Source organism: Chiloscyllium plagiosum, chromosome 11 (genome assembly GCF_004010195.1).
Source record: "Chiloscyllium plagiosum isolate BGI_BamShark_2017 chromosome 11, ASM401019v2, whole genome shotgun sequence".
In the NCBI taxonomy this organism is placed as follows: Eukaryota; Metazoa; Chordata; class Chondrichthyes; order Orectolobiformes; family Hemiscylliidae; genus Chiloscyllium; species Chiloscyllium plagiosum.
The window spans coordinates 58,760,116-58,780,701 of record NC_057720.1 but is presented as its reverse complement, the minus strand read 5'-3'; the positions used below and the strand labels follow the sequence as shown (position 1 = coordinate 58,780,701).

The window sequence follows — 20,586 nt, the reverse complement described above, 5'->3', positions numbered from 1 at the left end:
TAGTAGATGTCCGTGTTGATTCGGTCGCCTGAGATAGAAATAGAAAGGTCGAGGAAGGGGAGGGAGGAATCTGAGACTGTCCAGGTGAATTTGAGGTCGGGGTGGAATGTGTTGGTGAAGTGGATGAACTGTTCAATCTCCTCGTGGGAGCACGAGGCGGCGCCGATACAGTCATTTGGACCCTTGAGCTGTGGAGGAGCGGAACAGTGCAACAAGCTCCCAAAGCCATTATTACCAGGTCAGCAGGAGCAGCAAAAGGTCCACATTATAGCTATGCAATCTGCACGAGGACACCTTCGGTAACTGCAGCAGGAGGGAGGCAGAGGGCAACTTGTTCCTGAGCCAAAATCTTCAGATTCCTGTGAGTTACCTGCAGTTTAGAGCATCAGTCCCAAAGAAAACTGCATCTCTGTTAGTCCCTCATCGAATTCTAGATGACGTTGCAAGACAATCTACAATCTTTGGGCTGGGTGAACACCCCATATCAGTTTTGCTGAAATTCATTGCAGGACTGAATATATATGCTTCCAGCTCCACCCAGGATATGTATGGTATATCTCAGGCAACTGGACATTGTTGGCATTAGGGAAGAGTTCTGGCAAGCCACATAACTAAGGATGTAGAAAAGGTTTAAAACTTTTTAGTGGAGGTAGATTGTCAAATTTGGAAAGGTAAGTTAGAATATGGTCAAGCCAAAAGCGAAAGATGTATTTTATCTAAGAGTAAATGAAAAACTTCAGCTAGAGGTCATAAATAAATAAAGGAGAAAAAACAACCTCGATTATCCGAACATCAATTATCTGAATTTCAGCTTATCCGAACAAGATCTCAAGGTTCCGTAAAAACAGCATTAGGCAACTCGGCAATTACCAGTTAAGCGGCATTATGGTGTGCATTGCCAGATAACTTGCACTCATAAATTACTGCTTGTTTACGATCAGATTAGCTATCCAAACAAAATACTTTCTGCCCGTCTCGTTTGGATAATTGAGGTTGTACTCTATTTGAATGCATGTAAAATTCAAACAAATATTGAAAACACAAAAACAGAAATATTACTTAGACAAATAGTATAGTCTGGTAGCCGTTGCAGAATGATGTATTAGGACCTGAATATTGAAGGGTGCAGGACAACCAGGAAGTATTAGGAGAGTGGGTGGAAACGTTAATTGGTGATTGAATTTGCACAAAAGAGGGATGACCTAAATTCAGGATACCAGGATGTAGAAGTGGTTTAGGTAGAGATAAGAAATTATGGAAGCAAGAAATCACTTATTGGAGTGGTGTACAGAACCCAAACTGAAACCTTACAATAGGATGGAGTATACGAAAAGATAATGGGAGCTTGTCAGAAAGATGTGGCAATAATCATGAGGGATTTTAATCTACATCTAGACTTGGAAAATTATATTGGCAAAGGAAGTCGAGGTGAGAAGTTCATGGAATGTTCTTGGGATAGCTTCTTAGAACAGAACATTCTGGATCTGAACATAGAGCAAGCTATTCGAGACTTGGTATCATGCATTGAGACAGGATGAGCTAGTGATCTCATAGTGAAGATACCTCCATGTAACAGTGATCATCATATGATTGGTTGAATCTTAGTTTTAATTTTAATCCTCGAGAAGGGAGTGGGCCAAAATCTATTTTTGCAAAGATGTCAGAAAATTTAGACAAACTAGAGAAAAAAAAAATCATTTAACGATTAATGATGAGGGAAAATTAGAGCAAATGAGAAAGCTGGCCCTAAACAAAAAAACAGTACGTGCCATTTGATAATTAAAAATAGAAAGATTTTAAAAAGTCAACGTTGGGCCTACTGAAAGTGAACTGGGGAATTGATAATGGAAAATCAGAGATGACAGCTGAATTAAACAGGTATTTGCATCTTTGTTGTGGAACATTCAAGGACAATCCAATAAATAGCTATCAATTAGGAAAAGAAAAGATATATTCATAGATCATAGAAGTGTTATGGTGCAGAGGGAGGCCATTTGGTCCATCATGTCTGTACCAGCTCATTAAATATGTCTTGTTTATCTAGTGCCAATCTCGTGCCTTTTACCCATATCCTTGCACATTAAGTTTATTGAAACAATGCCACCTTGAATGCCTCAGTTAAACCCGCCGCCTCCACATTTCCAGGTATTACATTCCATACCTTTACTACTCAGAGTGAAAAGACTTTTTTCAGACAGTTTTTCCAATGGTTGTCCCACCTGTCTTTATTCTCCTTGCAGTTGTTAAAATTTTAATTAACAACTCTAACTAATACGTTACTATTTTTTTGAAGAGGTGTGAATTATTGTAAAAATAAACCAGACTTTTCCTCACCTCACGCTTGCTTCTTTTGTGTTAAATCTATGCCCTCTTGTTCTTTTTTATGAACAGAAACAGTTTATAGACTCAGAAACATACAGCACAGAAACAGATCCTTCGGTCCAAATCATTCATGCTGACCAGCTTTCCTAAACTAAACTAGGAGAAACTAAACTAGTCCCACTTGCCTGTGTTCGGCCCCTAACCTTCTCTAACCTTTCCTATTCATATACTGTCCAAATGTCTTTTAAATATTGGTAACTGTACGCTATCCAGCTCTCTCATTCTTCTAAACCCCAGTGAGTATAGTCCTAACCAATCCAATCTCTCTTTACTATAGATGTCTTGTCTGCTGTCCCAGGAATCAGTCTGATAAACCTCTTCTACACTTCTTCCATAGCCAGAACATCCTTCTACACATAAGGAAACCAAAACTGCACAGATTACACCCAGGCCATGTCCAATTTCAGTAAGACAACTCTGTCCCTGTACTCTAATCCGTTTGCTATGAAGGCCAACATACCGCTTGCTGCACCTGAATGTTTACTTTCAGCAACCAGTGTACAAGTTGCACCTTCTCTTCCCAATCTGGCGCCATTCAGATAATTTGTCATGTTTTTGCTTCTAAGTTAGATAATCTCATATTTTAGCCATGTTATACTTCCTCTCCTATGCATTTACCCACTCATTTAACTTATCCAAATCACACTGAAGCATCTCTGCATCTTCCTCAGTCCACTGTTCCATCCAAATTTGTGTCATCTGCAAACTTAGAGATATTAATGTAGTTCCCTCCTCTGAATTATTAATTTTATACTCTTCAAAGCTTTAAGCTAAATATATAAACAAGTATTACTGAAATTCATTTGTGATCTCTTAAAATAAACAATTAGCATACAACACAGAAAATGAAGATTGATTTACAAAATATTGTAATTACTTGTTTATTGCCAGCAGGCCAGCTAAAATCTGGGTTTGGATTATACAAGTAGGAAAAGGTCAGGGACTAAGTAGTGAGCCTCCATTTTAAGACATTGTTTTGCACATTAATTCGAGGAATAAATTACCCTTTGTTTTTGTAACTGAGAAATTACACGGTGCAGTGAGATAGAGGAGAAGGTATTAAAATAGATTAATTATAACTTTTGAATCCTCCCAGTTTTATCATTGTGCCGCATGATGAAATGTTAGGATGTGAGTTGATGTTGGTCACTTTCTGACCAAATGATTTCTGCTATTTCATTGAAGAATTCTGAGTACAGATTAAGTGTGTCTGCAAATCCACAGTGATATATCATCCTGGGAATGATCCTTTTATGTTTTGATGCATTGATTTCTCCTGTAGCTTTGGTCATGTTAGGTTAACTATATCATTGTATGGGTGATGGATGGCGACTTTAAGGGGGAACATTTGTTTGAATTTTGCCCTTAAAAGTATCCTCTGGGTAACAATGCAATAGGATGAGTCAGAAAGAACTGGCAAGCTGGCCAAATTGCAGCTTTTGGAAGATGATATTCTGTTTTGATCTTTCACTTCTCATCCACAGGGGGGAAGCATAACAACAAAACTGATTGCTTCTCTGGCAAAACAAAAATGAATAAAGCTGGTGTTTGCAAGGATCTTTAAGAAGTTAAATTTTCACCCTCTGCCTTAATAACTATTTCCTGCAATGTTAATGATCAATTTCAACAAATAAATAAGTCAGCAATGGAAATTTGAGATATTACATTTGTTTAAATAACTTTTTGTGATTGAGTTAATGACTGTATGCTTAAATATGAGCATAAAAATGCTTTGCAAATAATGTAACACCAACTATTTAGACTTAAACAAATGTGTAGTTTTAAGCATCAATACCAACAGGTAATGCAGTCTGTCTCAAAAACCAGCTCAGTCCTTCCTGATTACTGTTTTGAATACAACAGATGAATACTCAATGTTGTATTCCTGGATTTTTGCTTTGAACATCTGCTTAGGAATTGCCCATGCAAATTAAAATATTTTAACTATAATATTTTATTAAGGTTGGAGTAACATTTGTAGTTGGAGAGCGCACGTTTTATTTCAGCCATATTCCTGTTCCCAGTATATGTAAACTAGTGTGGACATGTTTTGGCTGTTGATAATAGAGTCTAGCATTGTTGAAGTTTGATGGGAGAAATGCCTGGAAAGGATGAGGGTAAATTACAAAAAACTTGTAACTGAAAAAAACTTAATTGAGCACAAGTTTTGTTTTGTGTTTTTTCCTTCCCAAAATTTACCATAACTTTGTGTGGCTGCTATTCCTCCTTGATGCTCAGGGAAGGTCCATGCAAATTGATGTGAAGATTCCAAAGTAGACGTGCAGGTCCATCTGAACTTTGTGGCATTTCAAACTCATTGCTAGACATGACGACAAACTAGTTACTTCTGTTCCTTTTATTGTTGATAGCCATGAAGATAAGGTTCTTCTCCAGAATGCAAATGAGATCCTTACTGTAGCAACATGCACAGTACATAAGTGGATTTTAAAAGAACAAAATATCTATTCTAGATATTTTTAATTAATCTGTTCAGACATGTTATCACACACCTCTGGAGCAGGTGGGACTTGAACCGTTAGCTCGGAGGCAGAGATACACACCACTGTATCACAAGATATCCTTAGAGCCCTAACAACTGTGAAAGTAGCTCATGACAGAGGTTTACAATGCCACTGAGAGATACAAGAGCTAACTAAAACAAAATTATCATTCAAATAGATAATGTGGAAACATAAAATAAATTGATACAAAATTATACCTTTGGTCTCTCATATCATTGCTTGTTTTTACACTAGGTGCCTTTCTTCCTATAAACCATACAGCCACTTTTTGACATTGGCAAACTTTTTAATTCTGTCATTTACATATAAGTTATTGACTTTAAACTAAGAAACAGCAAGAGATCCAGTTTGCAGAACTCAGTTGGAAACATTCAGCCAGTAGTAAAAATACCTGTAACCCATTACCCATTGCTTCCTGCCACTGAGTCAATTTTGGATCCAAATTCCATGAGCTTTTAATTTTTGACTAATCAGTCTTGCAGAACCTTGAGGAAAGCGTTGCTAAAATCCATATGGACTGCAATAAACATACAACACATTCATTGAGCCTCCCTATTACCATCTCAAAAAAACAATTTCTGAGCGACTGTTCAGTATTGTTGTATTCCGAATTTGGTGTTTGATTCCCACAAGTTACGCTACCAGACCATACTTTAATCTTCTGAGCAAGGGTCACTCAACCCGAAACATTAACTTTGATTTCTCTCCGAGCTTTTCCACCAATTTCTGTTTTTGTTTCTGGTTTACAACATTATTTAGGTTTATGCTTAAATCTTTAAGGTTTGATTTTCAGTGTGGTAGATCAACATCAAATTGTTAGGAGGTGAGGCTATAGTACAAGGAAAGTGGGAAGATCTCCAATCCAAAAGAGAGCCTTTTATGTAATTAATACTGTAAGAACTATTGTTCTGTACAACTTAGAGTCATGAAATGATGTAGATAAGAATTTAGCAAATCCCACTCCTTAGGTCCTTCCTTCATGGCCCTTATTTTATCCTTTAGGTACTTATTCAATTACATTTAGAAATCCCTCTCTCAAACAGTGCTGTGCAGATCATAGCCACTGCTGTTTTAAAAATTCCTTCCTCACTTTGTCTTTGGGTCTTTGTTTATGTGTTCTGTGTCTTCAATTCTCCATACCTTTTACCAATTTCTCTCTATCCATTTTATCTGGAAGGGTATTTTTAAACCCAGCCAAACAACCCAGGCTGAATATCATTGCGTAGCAGGGACAGGTGGTAAAATGGAGAGATTCCTGGTCAGCCATGGGATGGAAAGGAACATTGGAGCCTCTGACTACATAGTCATTCCAGACTACAACATTTATGTAAAAAGTACATGTTTCCATGGTAACTTGGGCTCTTTGCATGGACTGTAACACATCAACACCACTCTAACTCATGATTTTTGAATACGCTATCAAATTTCCTCTTAATATTCTTTCCCAAAAGAGAACAGCCTCAGCTTCTCTCGCTATTCACAAAACTGAAAGCTTTTCTCTCTGAAAACATTTGTGTAAGGTTTTCTCCCACCCTGTTCATATCCTTCATATAATTTGGTGACAAATTTGGTCACAGTACTCAAATTAAGATTAAGGGTGATCTCAGGTTCCTAGCTTTTGTATTCTCTAAATCTATTTATAAAATATAGGATTCCTCTATACCTTTTTAATCATGTTCTCACTTTCGCTACTACCTTCAATGATTTGTACTCACATATACCCAGATCTGTCTCTTCCTTCTCTCCCTTTAGAATTATACCCTTTGGTTTACATTGACCCTCTTTATCCTTTCCAAAACGTACTTCACCACTTACCTGCCCATTGGAAGATTCAATTGAGATGGGTAATAATCCAGGTTGCTGTAATGAATAATGTCAGGAAACAGCTTGAAACTTTGTTTTGAGATCTTTCTAACACTGTTCAAATATTTATAAAGCTTGGCTTATTTCTTTGCTTCTGTCATAAACTTTTTTCTGTCAAAGAAGCTCTGGAGTCTTGTGTGGTAGTTACAGTGACTCTCAACCATATTAACTAAAATCATTTTTAAAATCTGTGGAGCCAGATTTCGTTCTGGAATTTGACTTTCCAAAGTACTATCAGCTGCGATCATAACAAAATAAAAGATCAAGAAAATCAAAGGTCCTAATACCAACTCCTGGGGAACACCATTGTATACCTTCCTTCAATACAAAAAGAAATCCATTACAAGTACCTTTTAGTTCCCGTGGTTCAACCTGACTTCTTATCCATGCCACTAGTGTCTCTTTTACTCCATGGATTTCAACTTTGCTGGCAGGCTATTTTGTGATGGACTTTCAAAGACATCAAAAAACTGAATGAAGTTACAATAAAGTTCTGCAGTTCACAAAACGTGTTTCTGTGGAAAGTGCAACACTCTGATTTTAATGAGTGGGGTTAAAGTGGCTGGCTGTGCACGTGGAAACAAACATTCTAGATCTTCTAGAAAGGGGTTTAAATTGCAAACAATCTTTTAATTGTCTCGGTCATTGGGTATTCAAGTGAATTTGGTATGGATATGCCATGAAACTTGCAGAACGTAGGTAGTGGTCCATATGTTCCACAACAAAATACTAAGCTTATGATGGGAAAATGATGTGGAGATTCTGGAAACATGTCTCCTCTGATTCTACATAACTGTGCTAAATTCCCATAACTGTATAACCTGCAGTTATTAGAATACCAGTAATTTCTAGGTTAACATCTCATTGCAAATTGTGTTCTAATTACTGTGTATTATAGATCTTGTAAACAATGAACTTCCCTTGAAACCTTTGGAAGCAGGAGGTGCAGAAGACAAAATAACAAACAAAATCACTGGCTGGAGAAATGTTGGCAGCAGACTAGAAATGGGGTGTTGAATAGGTTTTTCATCACCTAATATTAAAAATAATTAAACCTATGATTTCTACCCACTGGTATCAAACCTTATACACAGCACAATCACTGTTTACCAAACCAGATTAGTCAGGTGATGTCGGAAGTTGTTCTTTAAAAAAAAATCAAATAGTTTCATCTATTTTAATGTTTGTACTGACGGTTATATTTAAAAGTTAGTCATTTTATATATCCAGGCGAAAATAGCCCTGAAACTGATTGGAGACCAGTGCAGCATGAAAAACCATTATCGTTTAAAAATAGGCGTCAGCACTTAATGGGACTGATTGGGAAATCTACCTGTTTACTGACACAGAAAAAATGCTTTATACGCCACTAACTTAGATGTTGATGTGGAAGATGTTTATTTGAAATGTAAATTACTCATGTTCTTAAATATTTACAAACTACATGGTCTTTGTGTAGTTGTTTGTCGCGGTAATTATAAACTGCAACAAACAAGGGAAGCAATTTGGACTGTCGCCACTTACTCTGCCTTTTTGTTGAGACATTCAGTGTACAAATTCGTGCTACATATTTGAACACGCTACTATACCCAATGGTTCGGATTCCCTATTCGTTTGGCCCTGGCTCTCCGTGCTTTCACAGTTCCTCATCCATCAGATCGATCTGTCAACAGAAAGAAGCCACTTGTGTCTTGGGAGCCTCTCTGTCTAATGGAAAGCCTGGAAGAGAATTCGCTCCCAACTGATTAGTGGAACTATCCTTTTTTTCCCACTGATTTACAGCAGCCTATTTCTTTTTTCGTGCTAACTTCTTGACAGTGATCTTTTGGAACAAGTGTGGCAACGCTTCTTCGATTACAGAAAGTGTGGTATCTGTTCGAGGGAGCTATTTCTGGGCGCTGCTTTTCTGCTCCTGAACATCTGAATCTCTCGGCAGGCTTCATCCGGCCCTTCACTGACCGATTTCTCCGGAGACTTTTCAGAACAAGTTCTGTACTTTCGCCGTCGATCTATCTCCCTTGCATTCAGTGTTTTTCTCAGGTGGCGTTTTATGAATCACCGGCGTGTATCTGGATATGGATGGCAGTCCTGTTCCTGTAGTGACTGTGCTGACAGCTCCGTACGATGCTCAGAAACCGGGCACCAGCGGGCTCCGGAAGAAAACCAATGTGTTTCAAACCAAGCCGCGATATCTTCAGAACTTCGTTCAGTGCATCTTTGGTTCCATTGATTTAAGGGATCGCCAGGGATCTACTGTGGTGGTCGGAGGCGATGGGCGGTATTACAATAATGCTGCCATAGAAATCATAGTTCAAATGGCTGCTGCCAATGGGGTATGTTGCCACCGGTACAGCGGAACACTTGCCTTCACGGTGTAGTTTAATGAGGTATACAGAGTCCGTGGATATCCTCACGGTGCAATGCAATGGAAAGTTTTGTTTTATGGATTGCGAGCATGTGCAAGGGCCAATATTTATTGCCTTTGAGAAGGTGTAATATCTATACCGCCGCCTTGAGCCATTGCAGCCGAGATGCACCTGTAGTTCTGTTAGGGAGTGAGTTGCAGGATTTTGACTCAGCCGAAGGTATTCGGCTGCAGTAACTGCGGTAGTGATGCTGAACGCCGTCCAATCATTGACGAACATCCTCACTCCTGACCTTTTTGATAGAGGGAAGTTTTTTATTTTGTCTGGCATGTGGGAAGGGGCAGATGATCGCTGTTGCAGTGAGCAGGTGCATGGATGACTGGCCTGCCGCCGTGCTATGAGTACAACGCTTTAAAAAGGCGGACGGATTGTATCAAAGCACCAAATGTATTTCGCCACACTCTGCAGCTTATGTTTTGATTTGTGTACTGAGCGGAGCAGTTCCTTCAATTCTATTTGGTCAGATTAAAACTGCGTGTGTCTGAGAGAGAACCTGTACGGAACAGCCTTTGATTCAGATCTGATTGTAAATGTGCATTGTTAATGCTGGATGAGTGTCAGTCTTGGCTGAGTTGACATTTTTGGAAACCCTTTGGATTATTGATAAAATTTGCCTTGTCAATTCAGCAGCTGTTGTACTAGGCTGAGTTTAGGTGAGGAACAACACCAGCTACAGTGAAAATATAAACATAACAATCCGGAGCAGGAATAGGCTATTCAGGCCCTCAAGGCTGCTCCACTATTCAACAAGATCAAGACTGATCTGATTGTAACCTCAAGCCCATATTCCTAATGACCTTTGAGAACCTTTCAACTCTTTGCTTAACAATAATCTACCAAACCCTGCCCTAAAAATATTCAAGGACTCTGCTTCCATCACATTTTTCAGTGAGATTTTCAAATACTAATCTCTGTTTTAAAGGGCCAACACTGATTTTTAAACAGTGACCTGTACTCATAAATTCTCTCATAAGAGGAATTATCCTCTCCACATCTAAGCTGTCAACACCCCTCTGTATTTCATGTTTCAACCATATTGCCTCTTACTGTTTGAAAGTACAGCAGATACAAGCCTAACCTGTTCTACCTCTTCTCCAGTAGACAACCTGCCCAATCCAGGTATTAGTCTGATAAGCTTTCTCTGAACTACCCTCAATGCACTTACATCCTTCCTTAAATAAGGTGACTACATTGTACATGTATGCCAGATGTGGTCCCACCGGTACCTCATATAACTGAAATATAACCTCCCAACTTTCGTATTCAATTCTCATCATATATTTTAACATTCTGTTACCTTATACTTATTATTTGCTATTAATGCATGATAACCATTTTGCAAAATATAAACTAGGGCACCAAGATCCCTCTGCATTTCAAAGCTCTGCAATCCTTTACCATTTGGGTATTATACTTCTTTATTCTTCCTCCCAAAATGGGCAACTTTACATTTTCCAACATGATACTCTATTTGCCACATCATTACCTACTCAATCCATCAATAGTTTTTGTAATCTTTTGTCCTCTTAACAATTTAGTTTCATACCTTTCTTTGTGTCATCAGCAAATCTCCATCCAAGACATTTATATAAAATTGTAAACAGTCAAATTCTCAGCTCTGAATCCTGTTGAATTACACTTATTACCAGAAAAAGGACCTCTTTACACCTACTCTGTGCCTCCTGTCAGTCAATCTTCTATCTATGCCATTATACTACCCCTTGCATAATGAGATTTGAATTTTTGCAATAGCTTTGATGTAGACCTTACAAAATGCTGTATGGAAATCTAAGTAGAATACATCCACCAGTTCTCCTTTATTCACAGTAAGTCATACTCCCTCAAGGAACTACAGTACAGTGGCCAATCATGATTTCTCTTTCACAAAGTTGACTCTAACTGTTTAACTTGAATTTATCCAAGTGCGCTGTTATAACTTTCATAATAGGTTCTACTAGTTTCTCAATGATAAATGATAAGCAGCAAACTACAGGCCAATTAGCCTCTGTCTCCCTTTTTGAATAAATGAGTTACATTCACCATATTCTAATTTAAGAGGATTGTCCTTTAGTCAAGGGACTTGTGGAAAATTAAATGTCAGCAACTTTCTTACTAGCCAATTCTTCTTTTAAGTCTGTGCCTGGATACTTGTCAGTCTGCAGCTCCAAATATTTGCTCAGTACCACCTCTCTGAGGGTTGTGATTTTTCTGAGTTCATCCCAGTGATGGCATTTATTTTGAGAGGAATATAAAAGCAGGGATGTACTTCTGAGGCTCTATAAGGCTCTGGTCAGACCACATTTAGAGCATTGTACGCAGGTTTGTGCCCCATGTCTCAGGAAGGACGTACTGGCCCTGGAGTGTGTTCTGAGGAAGTTCATGAGAATGGTCCCAGCAATGTAAAGCTAAACATATGAGGAACATCTGAGGTCTCAATTAAGTGTAGAAGGATGAGGGGGGGATTTAATTAAAACATACACAAAACTGAAAGGCCTGGACAGAGTAGATGTTGGGAAGAAGTTTCCATTGGTAGGAGAGACTTCGACCTGAGGGCTTGGCCTTAGAGTAAAGGCAAGACTTTATAGAATGGAGTTAAGGAGAAACATCTTCAGCCAGAGAGTGGTGAATCTATGGAATTCATTGCCGCAGAAGGCTGTGGAGGCCAGGTCATTAAGTATATTTAAGACTGAGATAGATAGATTGGTTCTTGATTGTCAAGGGTCAAGAAAGCAGGAGAATGGGGTTGAGAAAGTTATCAGCCATGATTGAATGGCAGAGCAGACTTGATGGGCTGAATGACCTAATTTCTGCTTATATGTCTTATGATCTCTCTCTCTTCCATTTCCTGACTTATCGCAACTTCTAGGATTACCTTGTACCCTCAATAGTGAAGATGGATACAAAATGTCTGCTGAAAGAATCTGCCATTTTGTTATTTTCCCATTATTAAGTCTCTAGTCTGACTTTCTATAGACTCAATGCTCACCTTGTTAACTCTTTAAATAGTTGTCGAAGCTTTTACTATCTGTTTTTATATTTCTGGCTATCTTTCTCTTGAACTCTATAAGTTCTCCCTTTTTTTTAATCAGGTGGTCATTCTTTGCTGTTTTTGTATTCTGTCCTTCTGAACAGCCAGCTCCCTTCACACAATTATATGCTTTTTCTTTTAGTTTGATATTATATAATTTCTGGTTAATCAAAGATAGTAGGTCCATCACTTAGAATTTTTCTTACTTGTTGGAATGTATCTATTTTGTATCTATTCTGTAAATATCATCTTCCTGTCTGCCATAGCATGTGACTTATCCTTTAACCCAATTTGCCAATTCAGTTTAGTCAGTTCTTAAGTTGTTAGTTTAAATTCAAGTCCACATGTTCAGTAGCTGATGATTGTTGACAACACTGGGTTATAGGATTTGACTGAGTCCAGTAGCAAGAGATAGGTTTTCTTTGCATTCTATGAAACATAGAAACATGTTCTATTTCGGTGATGGATTGATTTTGGATCTTGAAACAACACGTGAATGAAAGCAGTCAGATTTTATTTCAAGATCTTGAAGATTTGAAGATCTTCTTTCAATTTAAGGAAGATGCTTCATTATATTTGAGCTTTTTATGCTCGTAAATGATAAAAACATTATTTTTGAAAAATTTCCTATTTTGGACACTAGTTATTACAAATGCATGTCCAGGCAGGCATAGAGGAAAAGATGCAAAGAAAAACCCCTTTTATTGCCACATTGAACATTCCCTTTATGCCTTTTATGTTCCTCAGAGCGGTCCATGTGCTATTTCTTAACATTATCAATTAATTCCAGCTTAATGCGATGAACCAGGAATTGGTTTAAAACTGAATCGGTTCATTTGATTTGAGATTCTTACAGCTAACAGAGGAAACCAAGTCGAAAAGGGTGGCGCTGGAAAAACAAGGCAGGTCAGGCATTTCTGATGAAAGGCTTTGCCCGAAATGTCGATTTTCCTGCTCCTTGGATGCTGCCTGACCTGCTGTGTTTTTTCAGCGCCATCCTTTTCAACTCTGACTCCAGCAACTGCAGTCCTCACTTTCTTCTAACAGGAGAAACCATCAACTTGGGCTCAGTATACAGAAGAAGAAAGTGAGGACTGCAGATGCTGGAGATCAGAGCTTAAAAATGTGTTGCTGGAAAAGCGTCAAAGAACTCAGTAAGGCTTGTGAGACATGACCATGCCCCTCACAAAGCCATGCTGACTATCTTAAATCAAACCATTTTTCCAAACAGTCATCTGAGTTCCTTGATTAATCATCTAGGCCGGAGAGGGGGTGGGGGTGGAAAGGTCGGGAAGAAGATTGCAGGTCAAGAAGGCGGTGCTGGGTCTGAGGGTGGGGACTGAGAAAAGGTGGGGGAAGGGAAATGAGAAAGCTGGAGAAATCTGCATTTATCCCTCGTGGTTGGAGGGTTCCTAGGCGGAAGATGAGGCGCTCTTCCTCCAGGCGTCGTGTTGCCATGGTCTGGCGATGGAGGAGGCCAAGGACCTGCATTTCCTTGGCGGAGTGGGAGGGGGAGTTAAAGTGTTCAGCCACGGGGCGGTTGGGTTGGTTGGTGCGGGTGTCCCAGAGGTGTTCTCTGAAGCGTTCCGCAAGTAGGCGGCCTGTCTCCCCAATGTAGAGGAGGCCACATCGGGTGCAGCGGATGCAGTAAATGATGTGTGTGGAGGTGCAGGTGAATTTCTGACGGATATGGAAGGATCCCTTGGGGCCTTGGAGGGAAGTAAGGGGGGAGGTGTGGGCGCAAGTTTTGCATTTCTTGCGGTTGCAGGGGAAGGTGCCGGGAGTATACAGAAGTAAGGATAGCACTTCTCATGGTAGGACCTTATGAGTGGAGTCTTTTAACATGTGGATGCTGTTGTGCTGCAGCTATAACATGGTTCTGGACAACTCACAAACCCTCTCTTCTTACTGTCTTCCACTGATGTATTATGAGTATTTACAAATTGATAACCAAAGTAATGATAAACCTTCATGGACATCAAATCCTGAGGTGGGATTTGAACCCAGAGGTAGAACACTGTCACATGCTATTCAATCACCTTACCCATGGATGTTGAATTAATGAATAAATTGGTTTTGCATCGTTCATTTACCTCTGCTGTTTGTATTAATGATTACAAGCTAATTTATGTTCCCAAGGTAAGAAAAATAGTATGGTTTTCCTCCAAACTTCGTTACCTTTTTACATGGGATCTCATTTAGCAGTTTGTTAAACTTGCCATCAAGATCTACATTGGAAAAGTTTTGCCTAATTTGAGATGAATAATAAATTCTAGGAATACTGTAAGGTTATGAGGCCGAATTATAAATACTTTCTGAAGATGTGACAGCAAATAATTTTTACGTTAAATGTTATATTTATCATTGACCTTGAATACAAAAGAAGAAAATAAATTTTGACCAGACAAAAAAATGGGAAGTGCCCTCCAGTATCAAGATACTTAAGTCTGTATGTCAGTTGTATATCTTTGAGAGTCATACAATATGGAAATAGACCCATCAGGCCAACCAGTCCACATTGACCATGTTCCCAAACTAAACCCATCCCACCTGCCTGTGTAGGCATATATCCGTCCAAACCTTTCCTATTCATGAACCTATCCAAATGTCTTTTAAATGTTGTAACTGTACCTGCATTCACCACTTCCTCTGGCACTTCATTCCACACACAAGCCACTTAAAAAAAGTTGCCCCTCATGTCCTTTTTTAAATCTTTCTTCTCAACCTTAAAAATCACCATTCATCTTATCTATGCCTTATGATTTTATTAACCTCAATAAGCTCACCCCCCAACCTCCTATGCTCCAGTGAAAAAGTCCCAGTCATTCCCGTCTATTTTTATTTCTCAAATCTTCCATTCTGGCAACGTCCTGGTAAATCTTTTCAGAACTGTCTCCAGTTTAATAATATGCTTCTTATAACAAGGTAACAATTGAGCATTTGTGATGTAACTTGATTCACTAACCTGAAATGCCATTCTCTTATGAATTTACATCTGATGCTCCTTCAATGTTTCAAGAACGCACAATGAATGAAGGTAAATGATCAAGACACTTTTTTTTCAAAGGAATATATAATGAAATGATTAATAGTAACCAGAGAAAAGAGTTATAAAAATAAGTCAAAGCATCAATGGATAAAGTCAACAGTGATATATAAATAATAATAAAATAGAAAAGATTTAGGGTTGAGATTACCCTTCAAATTGTTGATATTCACTGGTGAAGATAAGCATGTTTGCTTTGCACTGATGCCAGAACTATCAAGTTGCTAGACATACAATGATTTCACATTGCCTTCCCATTGTTGACTAGACTTCTGCCCTCTGTTCTGCTTAATATTTCTGACTACCTTTAATTTTCATCCAGCTATGTATATTCCTTTCTAATACTTCTACTTTATATTCATCAACTTGCTTTGAATTACACATGCATGATGTGTAAAATTTCTAATGCTCTTGCACTGTCTTGGCAGAATGATTGCACCTTGATGGTTTCCATGCGATTCATTAGGATAATTTTTTTCAATTTTGTAAGGACACTTTTTTTGCATGTCTTCTCAAGCTCATCCGGGATGTTAATGCTCTGATGATCCAGCAGACTCTTCTCAAATCTTTCACATCACTGCTGCACAGAATGAAAGAAAAAAAAATGTGTAATCGACACTCATTCACTCCCAAAAGTCTTTTTTCTTTCCCTTTGCCTTGATACTTCCTTGGTCGGTTTTGTTCTAAATTAGTCTGTCCTCACGATCCTGTATGCCCTTCCTTTGTCTTCCTTGGTCTTTAATTATATTACAAATCAGATTCTCCCCTTTTAAGTCACTGTCTTTCCAGGATCTTGATTCAGACGAACTCCTTTTCTTCCTATTTGCAACTTAGTTACTTGCCAATGACATTTACACCTTGATTTCCCTTTTGTAGGTTTTACATAAGAACAGGTGTAAGTCATGTGCCCACTGAGCTTGTTCTGCCATTCAGTAAGATCGCTGCTAACTTCAGTTTCCGTTCTACCTTTTCCTTTATTTCCTCATTCCCCTCCAAAACTTATAGGTGCTACGTGTGAATGTACTTGCCTTCAGGATTCAGATGAGGACAAAACAAGGTTATGATTCTTTGGAATTCTCTAATACAAATGGTTTTGAATGCTATAAGTGACTAATCCATATTCAGAGACCACTCTGTCTAATCTTCCATCACCATTAAGTCCTCCTAAAAATTTTCTTGTTTCAAGTGGATCACCTCTTAATCGTCAACTCTGAGGAATACCAACTCATTCTCTTTAATTTCCCTGAAAAGACAGCCTCCTCATCCCAAACATCAATCTAGAAGTCCTATGTTGTATGTTTCTGAGGCAAATAAATGCTCCCTGAGAAAACTGGACTCTTAATCCAGAGCCTCAAATTAATTTTCTGGGGACATGGGTTAGAATCCCAAATAGCAGATGGTAATATTTGAACTCATGATTTGAATCCCTACCTACAGTATGAGACAGGCCATTCAGTCCAACAAATCCACATCAACTCTCTGAAGATCTTGCCACTCAGATTCACCTCCCCTGCCCTATCCCTACATGCCCCATGGCTAATCCACCTAACCTATACATCAGTGGACACTACAGCCTATTTAACATGGCCAATTCACCTAAACTGCTCATCTTTGGACTGTGGGAGGAAACTGGAGCACCTGGAGAAAACCCGTGTAGACTCTGGGAGAATGTGCAAACTCCACACACAGTCGCCCGAGGCTAGAATCAAACCTGGGTCTCTGGCACTGTGAGGTAGCAGTGCTAACCACTGAACCACCGTGCCTCCCCAATTTGCAATTAAACGTCTGTTTAATAGTGGCCAACCATTGTTGGTGGTTATCAAAACTCATCTGGTTCACTAATGCCTTTTAGAAAAACAAATCTGTTATCCTTACTTGGTTTTGTCCATCTGTGTGATTCCAGACCCACAACAGTATGGTTGCCTCTTAAATGGCTTCTTAAATAGCCTAAAAAGCCATTCAGTTCAAGAGAGACCAGCAATGGTTGATTTGACAGAATGTGCTAAATTTTAGTCAATTACAATAAATCTCTAAACCTCATTTTGTGCAATGCGGTACATGCTCCCATTGTTGAAAAGCAAAGAATTTCCAAGTCAGCATGCACAATACCACCGGAGATCTGCCATGAATGTATTAATAATCTTGCACAACTCTTGTCTTCATCTTAAATTCTTTTCTTCCTTTTTTCTATTATTCCTGCCAGCCCCTGCTACATGATGCTCCTTCAAAATTCTCTTAGTTGCATCTTCAAGGCTAGAATTATATATCTCTCTCACTCATTCTCTCACTCACTCTCTCGCTTGGAGCCCAAATCATTTCCTTCCATTCATGATTCATACTCAACAAATGAGTTTTTTATCCCTCAGCAGCAACTTGCAGAGGTCCTTTCCTCCTGTTCATGCATCCCTGAATCTCCCTCCCAAGAAGGAAGAAGAAACTAATTTCTCACTGTCTCAATGTTCTAAAGGGCAATAAAAAATGGATTCACTCAATCACCATAAACTAATGGCCCTGAAAAAAATATTTTTTATAACGTGATGAAAATGTATTTACTCCATCTCACTTTGACTAATGGCAAAAAAGTCTAAGAAGACCGGCTGCATGGTGGCTCAGTGGTTAGCACTGCTGCCTCACAGCACCAGGAGCCCAAGTTTCATTCCACCCCTGGGTGACTGTATAGAATTTGCACATTTTCCCTGTTTCTGCTGGGTGCTCCAGTTTTCTCCTGTAGCCCAAAGATATGCAGGTTAGGTGGATTGGCCATGCCAGAATGCTCTGTAGTGTCCAGGGGTGTGCAGGCTAGGTGGATTAGCCATGGAAAATACAGGGATGGGGTGGGGTCTGGGTCTGGGTGGGATGTTCTTGGAGTGTCAGTGTATACCTAGTGGACGGAATGACCTCTTTCTGCAATGTAGAGCTTCTATGAAAGATGAATGCTGTATAAAATCCTTGTAAAGCCCTTCTATATGTCTTTTTTTAGAAAGGTAAATCTTCATTATTTTCTGCTAAATATATTTCTTTCCAATACGGATAAATTCTATAAAAGATGCATTTTAGTAAGTCTTTAAGAAGTTGCCATTGAATTATTTGTGAATGCAAATTAATTAGTTCTTTTATTCATTCACGTGATGAGGGTGCCACTGACTAGGCCAGTATTTATTACCCAGCCCTAATTACCTAGAGGGTAGTTATGAGTCAACCATATTGCTTTGGGTCTAGAATCACATGGAGACCAGACCAGGGAAGGATGGCAATTTCCTTCCCTAAAGGATATTGGTAAACCAGATGGGTTTTTTCTGTCAATGGATTCATGGTCATCAGTAGACTCTTAATTTTGGATTTTTTTTATTATTGAATTTGCATATCACCATCTGCTGTGCAGAATTCAAACCTGGTTCCCCAGAATGTTCCCTGGGTCTCTGGATTAACAATCCACCAATATTACCACTAGGCCTATATTCTTACTGCATTTGCTTCCTGATGGCTTGAAGGTCATCACTATTTTATTGTCTTTGACGAAATCACTCTAAATGGAAGGAGATTGGCGTCCTCTTAATCTGATTCCTTACCAGCTCAGATACACAATGTATATTGCAATAAATTTGCAAATGTAAGGAAACTCACCCTCTGCCCCTCCTTCCCCTCCCCAGGTAACCAATGAATTGTGTTCTGGAAATATCAGGAAGGGATTCTTTTGGGGAAAAGCCATGTTGTTGGTACAGTATCTGAGGGAAATTCATTTGCACTAATTCATGCCATATTCAATTGTGCAATTCTAGACGCCAATGCTGGTTAAGAAAAGTGTTTATTTTCCATACGGGCTTTGACAAGGATGAATTTCACTTCAGGCAAAGAAGTGTTAAGGTGTTTTAAATAAATAGTTTCACTCTTTCACAATTATCTCTTTTTTTTAAAACAGATTGGACACTTAGTAATTGGACAAAATGGAATTCTCTCAACTCCAGCTGTATCCTGCATTATCAGAAAAATAAAAGCCATTGGAGGAATAATTCTGACAGCTAGTCACAATCCTGGAGGACCTGATGGAGATTTTGGGATCAAGTACAATATTTCCAGTGGAGGTTGGTATTTCACAACCAGTTCTAGAAATGGCTGTTGATTAACTCATATTTTTAAGCTAATGCTGTGATGCTGATGTGGAATCTTTCTTCGATTGTTTTGTGGATTAGCTCAAGTGGTTGTAATTACATCAGTATAATTTCAACTTCAATCAGAGCTAGAAATATTTATTGTCCCAGCACACGTCAAGCAATGAACCTTCTCTCTACTGATGCAACATCCCAGCAAGACAGGCTAAGAGTCACTATTAGGTAACAGCACCTGCAAAGGAACATTTTAATGAATCTTTGCTTTTGTTAAAATTGAATGTTTTTGAGAAGATGGGTTATACAAAATGGAATTAGATTCAGAGAAGATGTTGCAGGAAGTAAGTGCTTTATCCCAGAAATTGAGTCAGAAACAGCCCTGTTAGGTGTGTGTGGGAGACTACCGAAGACTGGGGTGAGCTGCTCAAAGGACTCACTTCAGTTCTCCAGGACTTGACCCCAGTTGTTTGTTTGTATATCAAGTCTCTAATCCCTGCCCTTCTCACCCTCCATTGGCTTCCCATGCCCCATCCCTGTCATTTCATGCCCCACCCATCTCTAATTGACCCTCATATCCCCAAGTCAATTTGTGCCAATCTTCTCCACCCAAGACCATGGCCATCCTACCCTTTATACAAATGTAATGCCAACAAATACTCTATTCACCAATCTGGCCTCTCAGAGCTCCATGCCAACTTAATGATAACTCATGCCTGCCAACACCCTCATTCCCCTTTGCCCTTAGACCCTTCAAGCTAATTAATCAAATATCCACCACAGGAATTCTGTTGAGATTAAAATAACAGCTTTAAGTACCAATTATATTAGAAAATTAGATTTTATTATATTAGAAGAAAAGCTCTGTTCATGACAACTTATTCAAAACCTATATCCCTTTAAGTACTTAATCCCTTATAAAAACATTGTTATTTATGTCTTCCCATCAAAGATAGCTGATCATTTAATAATCTTTTTAAGTTATATGTCAAACTCTGAGTTTAGGGGTCCCTGCTAAAATAAAAGTAGGCTGTGGAAAGCAGCTAATCGTTGATGACATTATGATAGCCATCGGATAATTTCAACCGACAACTATTTTAACTGTTGGAACATATTGTTTTTAAACTCTTGCTCATAATAACAGTCTTTTATCTCTAACAGTTGGGGATTTTAATAATGACTATTTGAAAGTTTCAGCGATCTGATTTACTATTCA

The 20,586-nt window shown here is 38.8% G+C and overlaps 1 protein-coding gene across 2 annotated transcripts in view; it reads left to right on the top strand.

Moving 5' to 3' along the window:
- Positions 1-20,586, top strand: part of pgm1 (phosphoglucomutase 1) — an 80,504-nt gene that overhangs the window by 20,343 nt on the left and 39,575 nt on the right. The window contains exons 1-2 of one of the 2 annotated variants that reach the window (XM_043699450.1): positions 8,176-9,100; positions 19,187-19,349. In XM_043699450.1, coding sequence (XP_043555385.1) covers positions 8,843-9,100; positions 19,187-19,349 — 421 coding nt within the window. In that variant the 5' untranslated portion in view covers positions 8,176-8,842. Of the gene's footprint in view, positions 1-8,175; positions 9,101-19,186; positions 19,350-20,586 lie in introns of those variants that run through there. The other variant, XM_043699451.1, reaches the window with a different exon arrangement.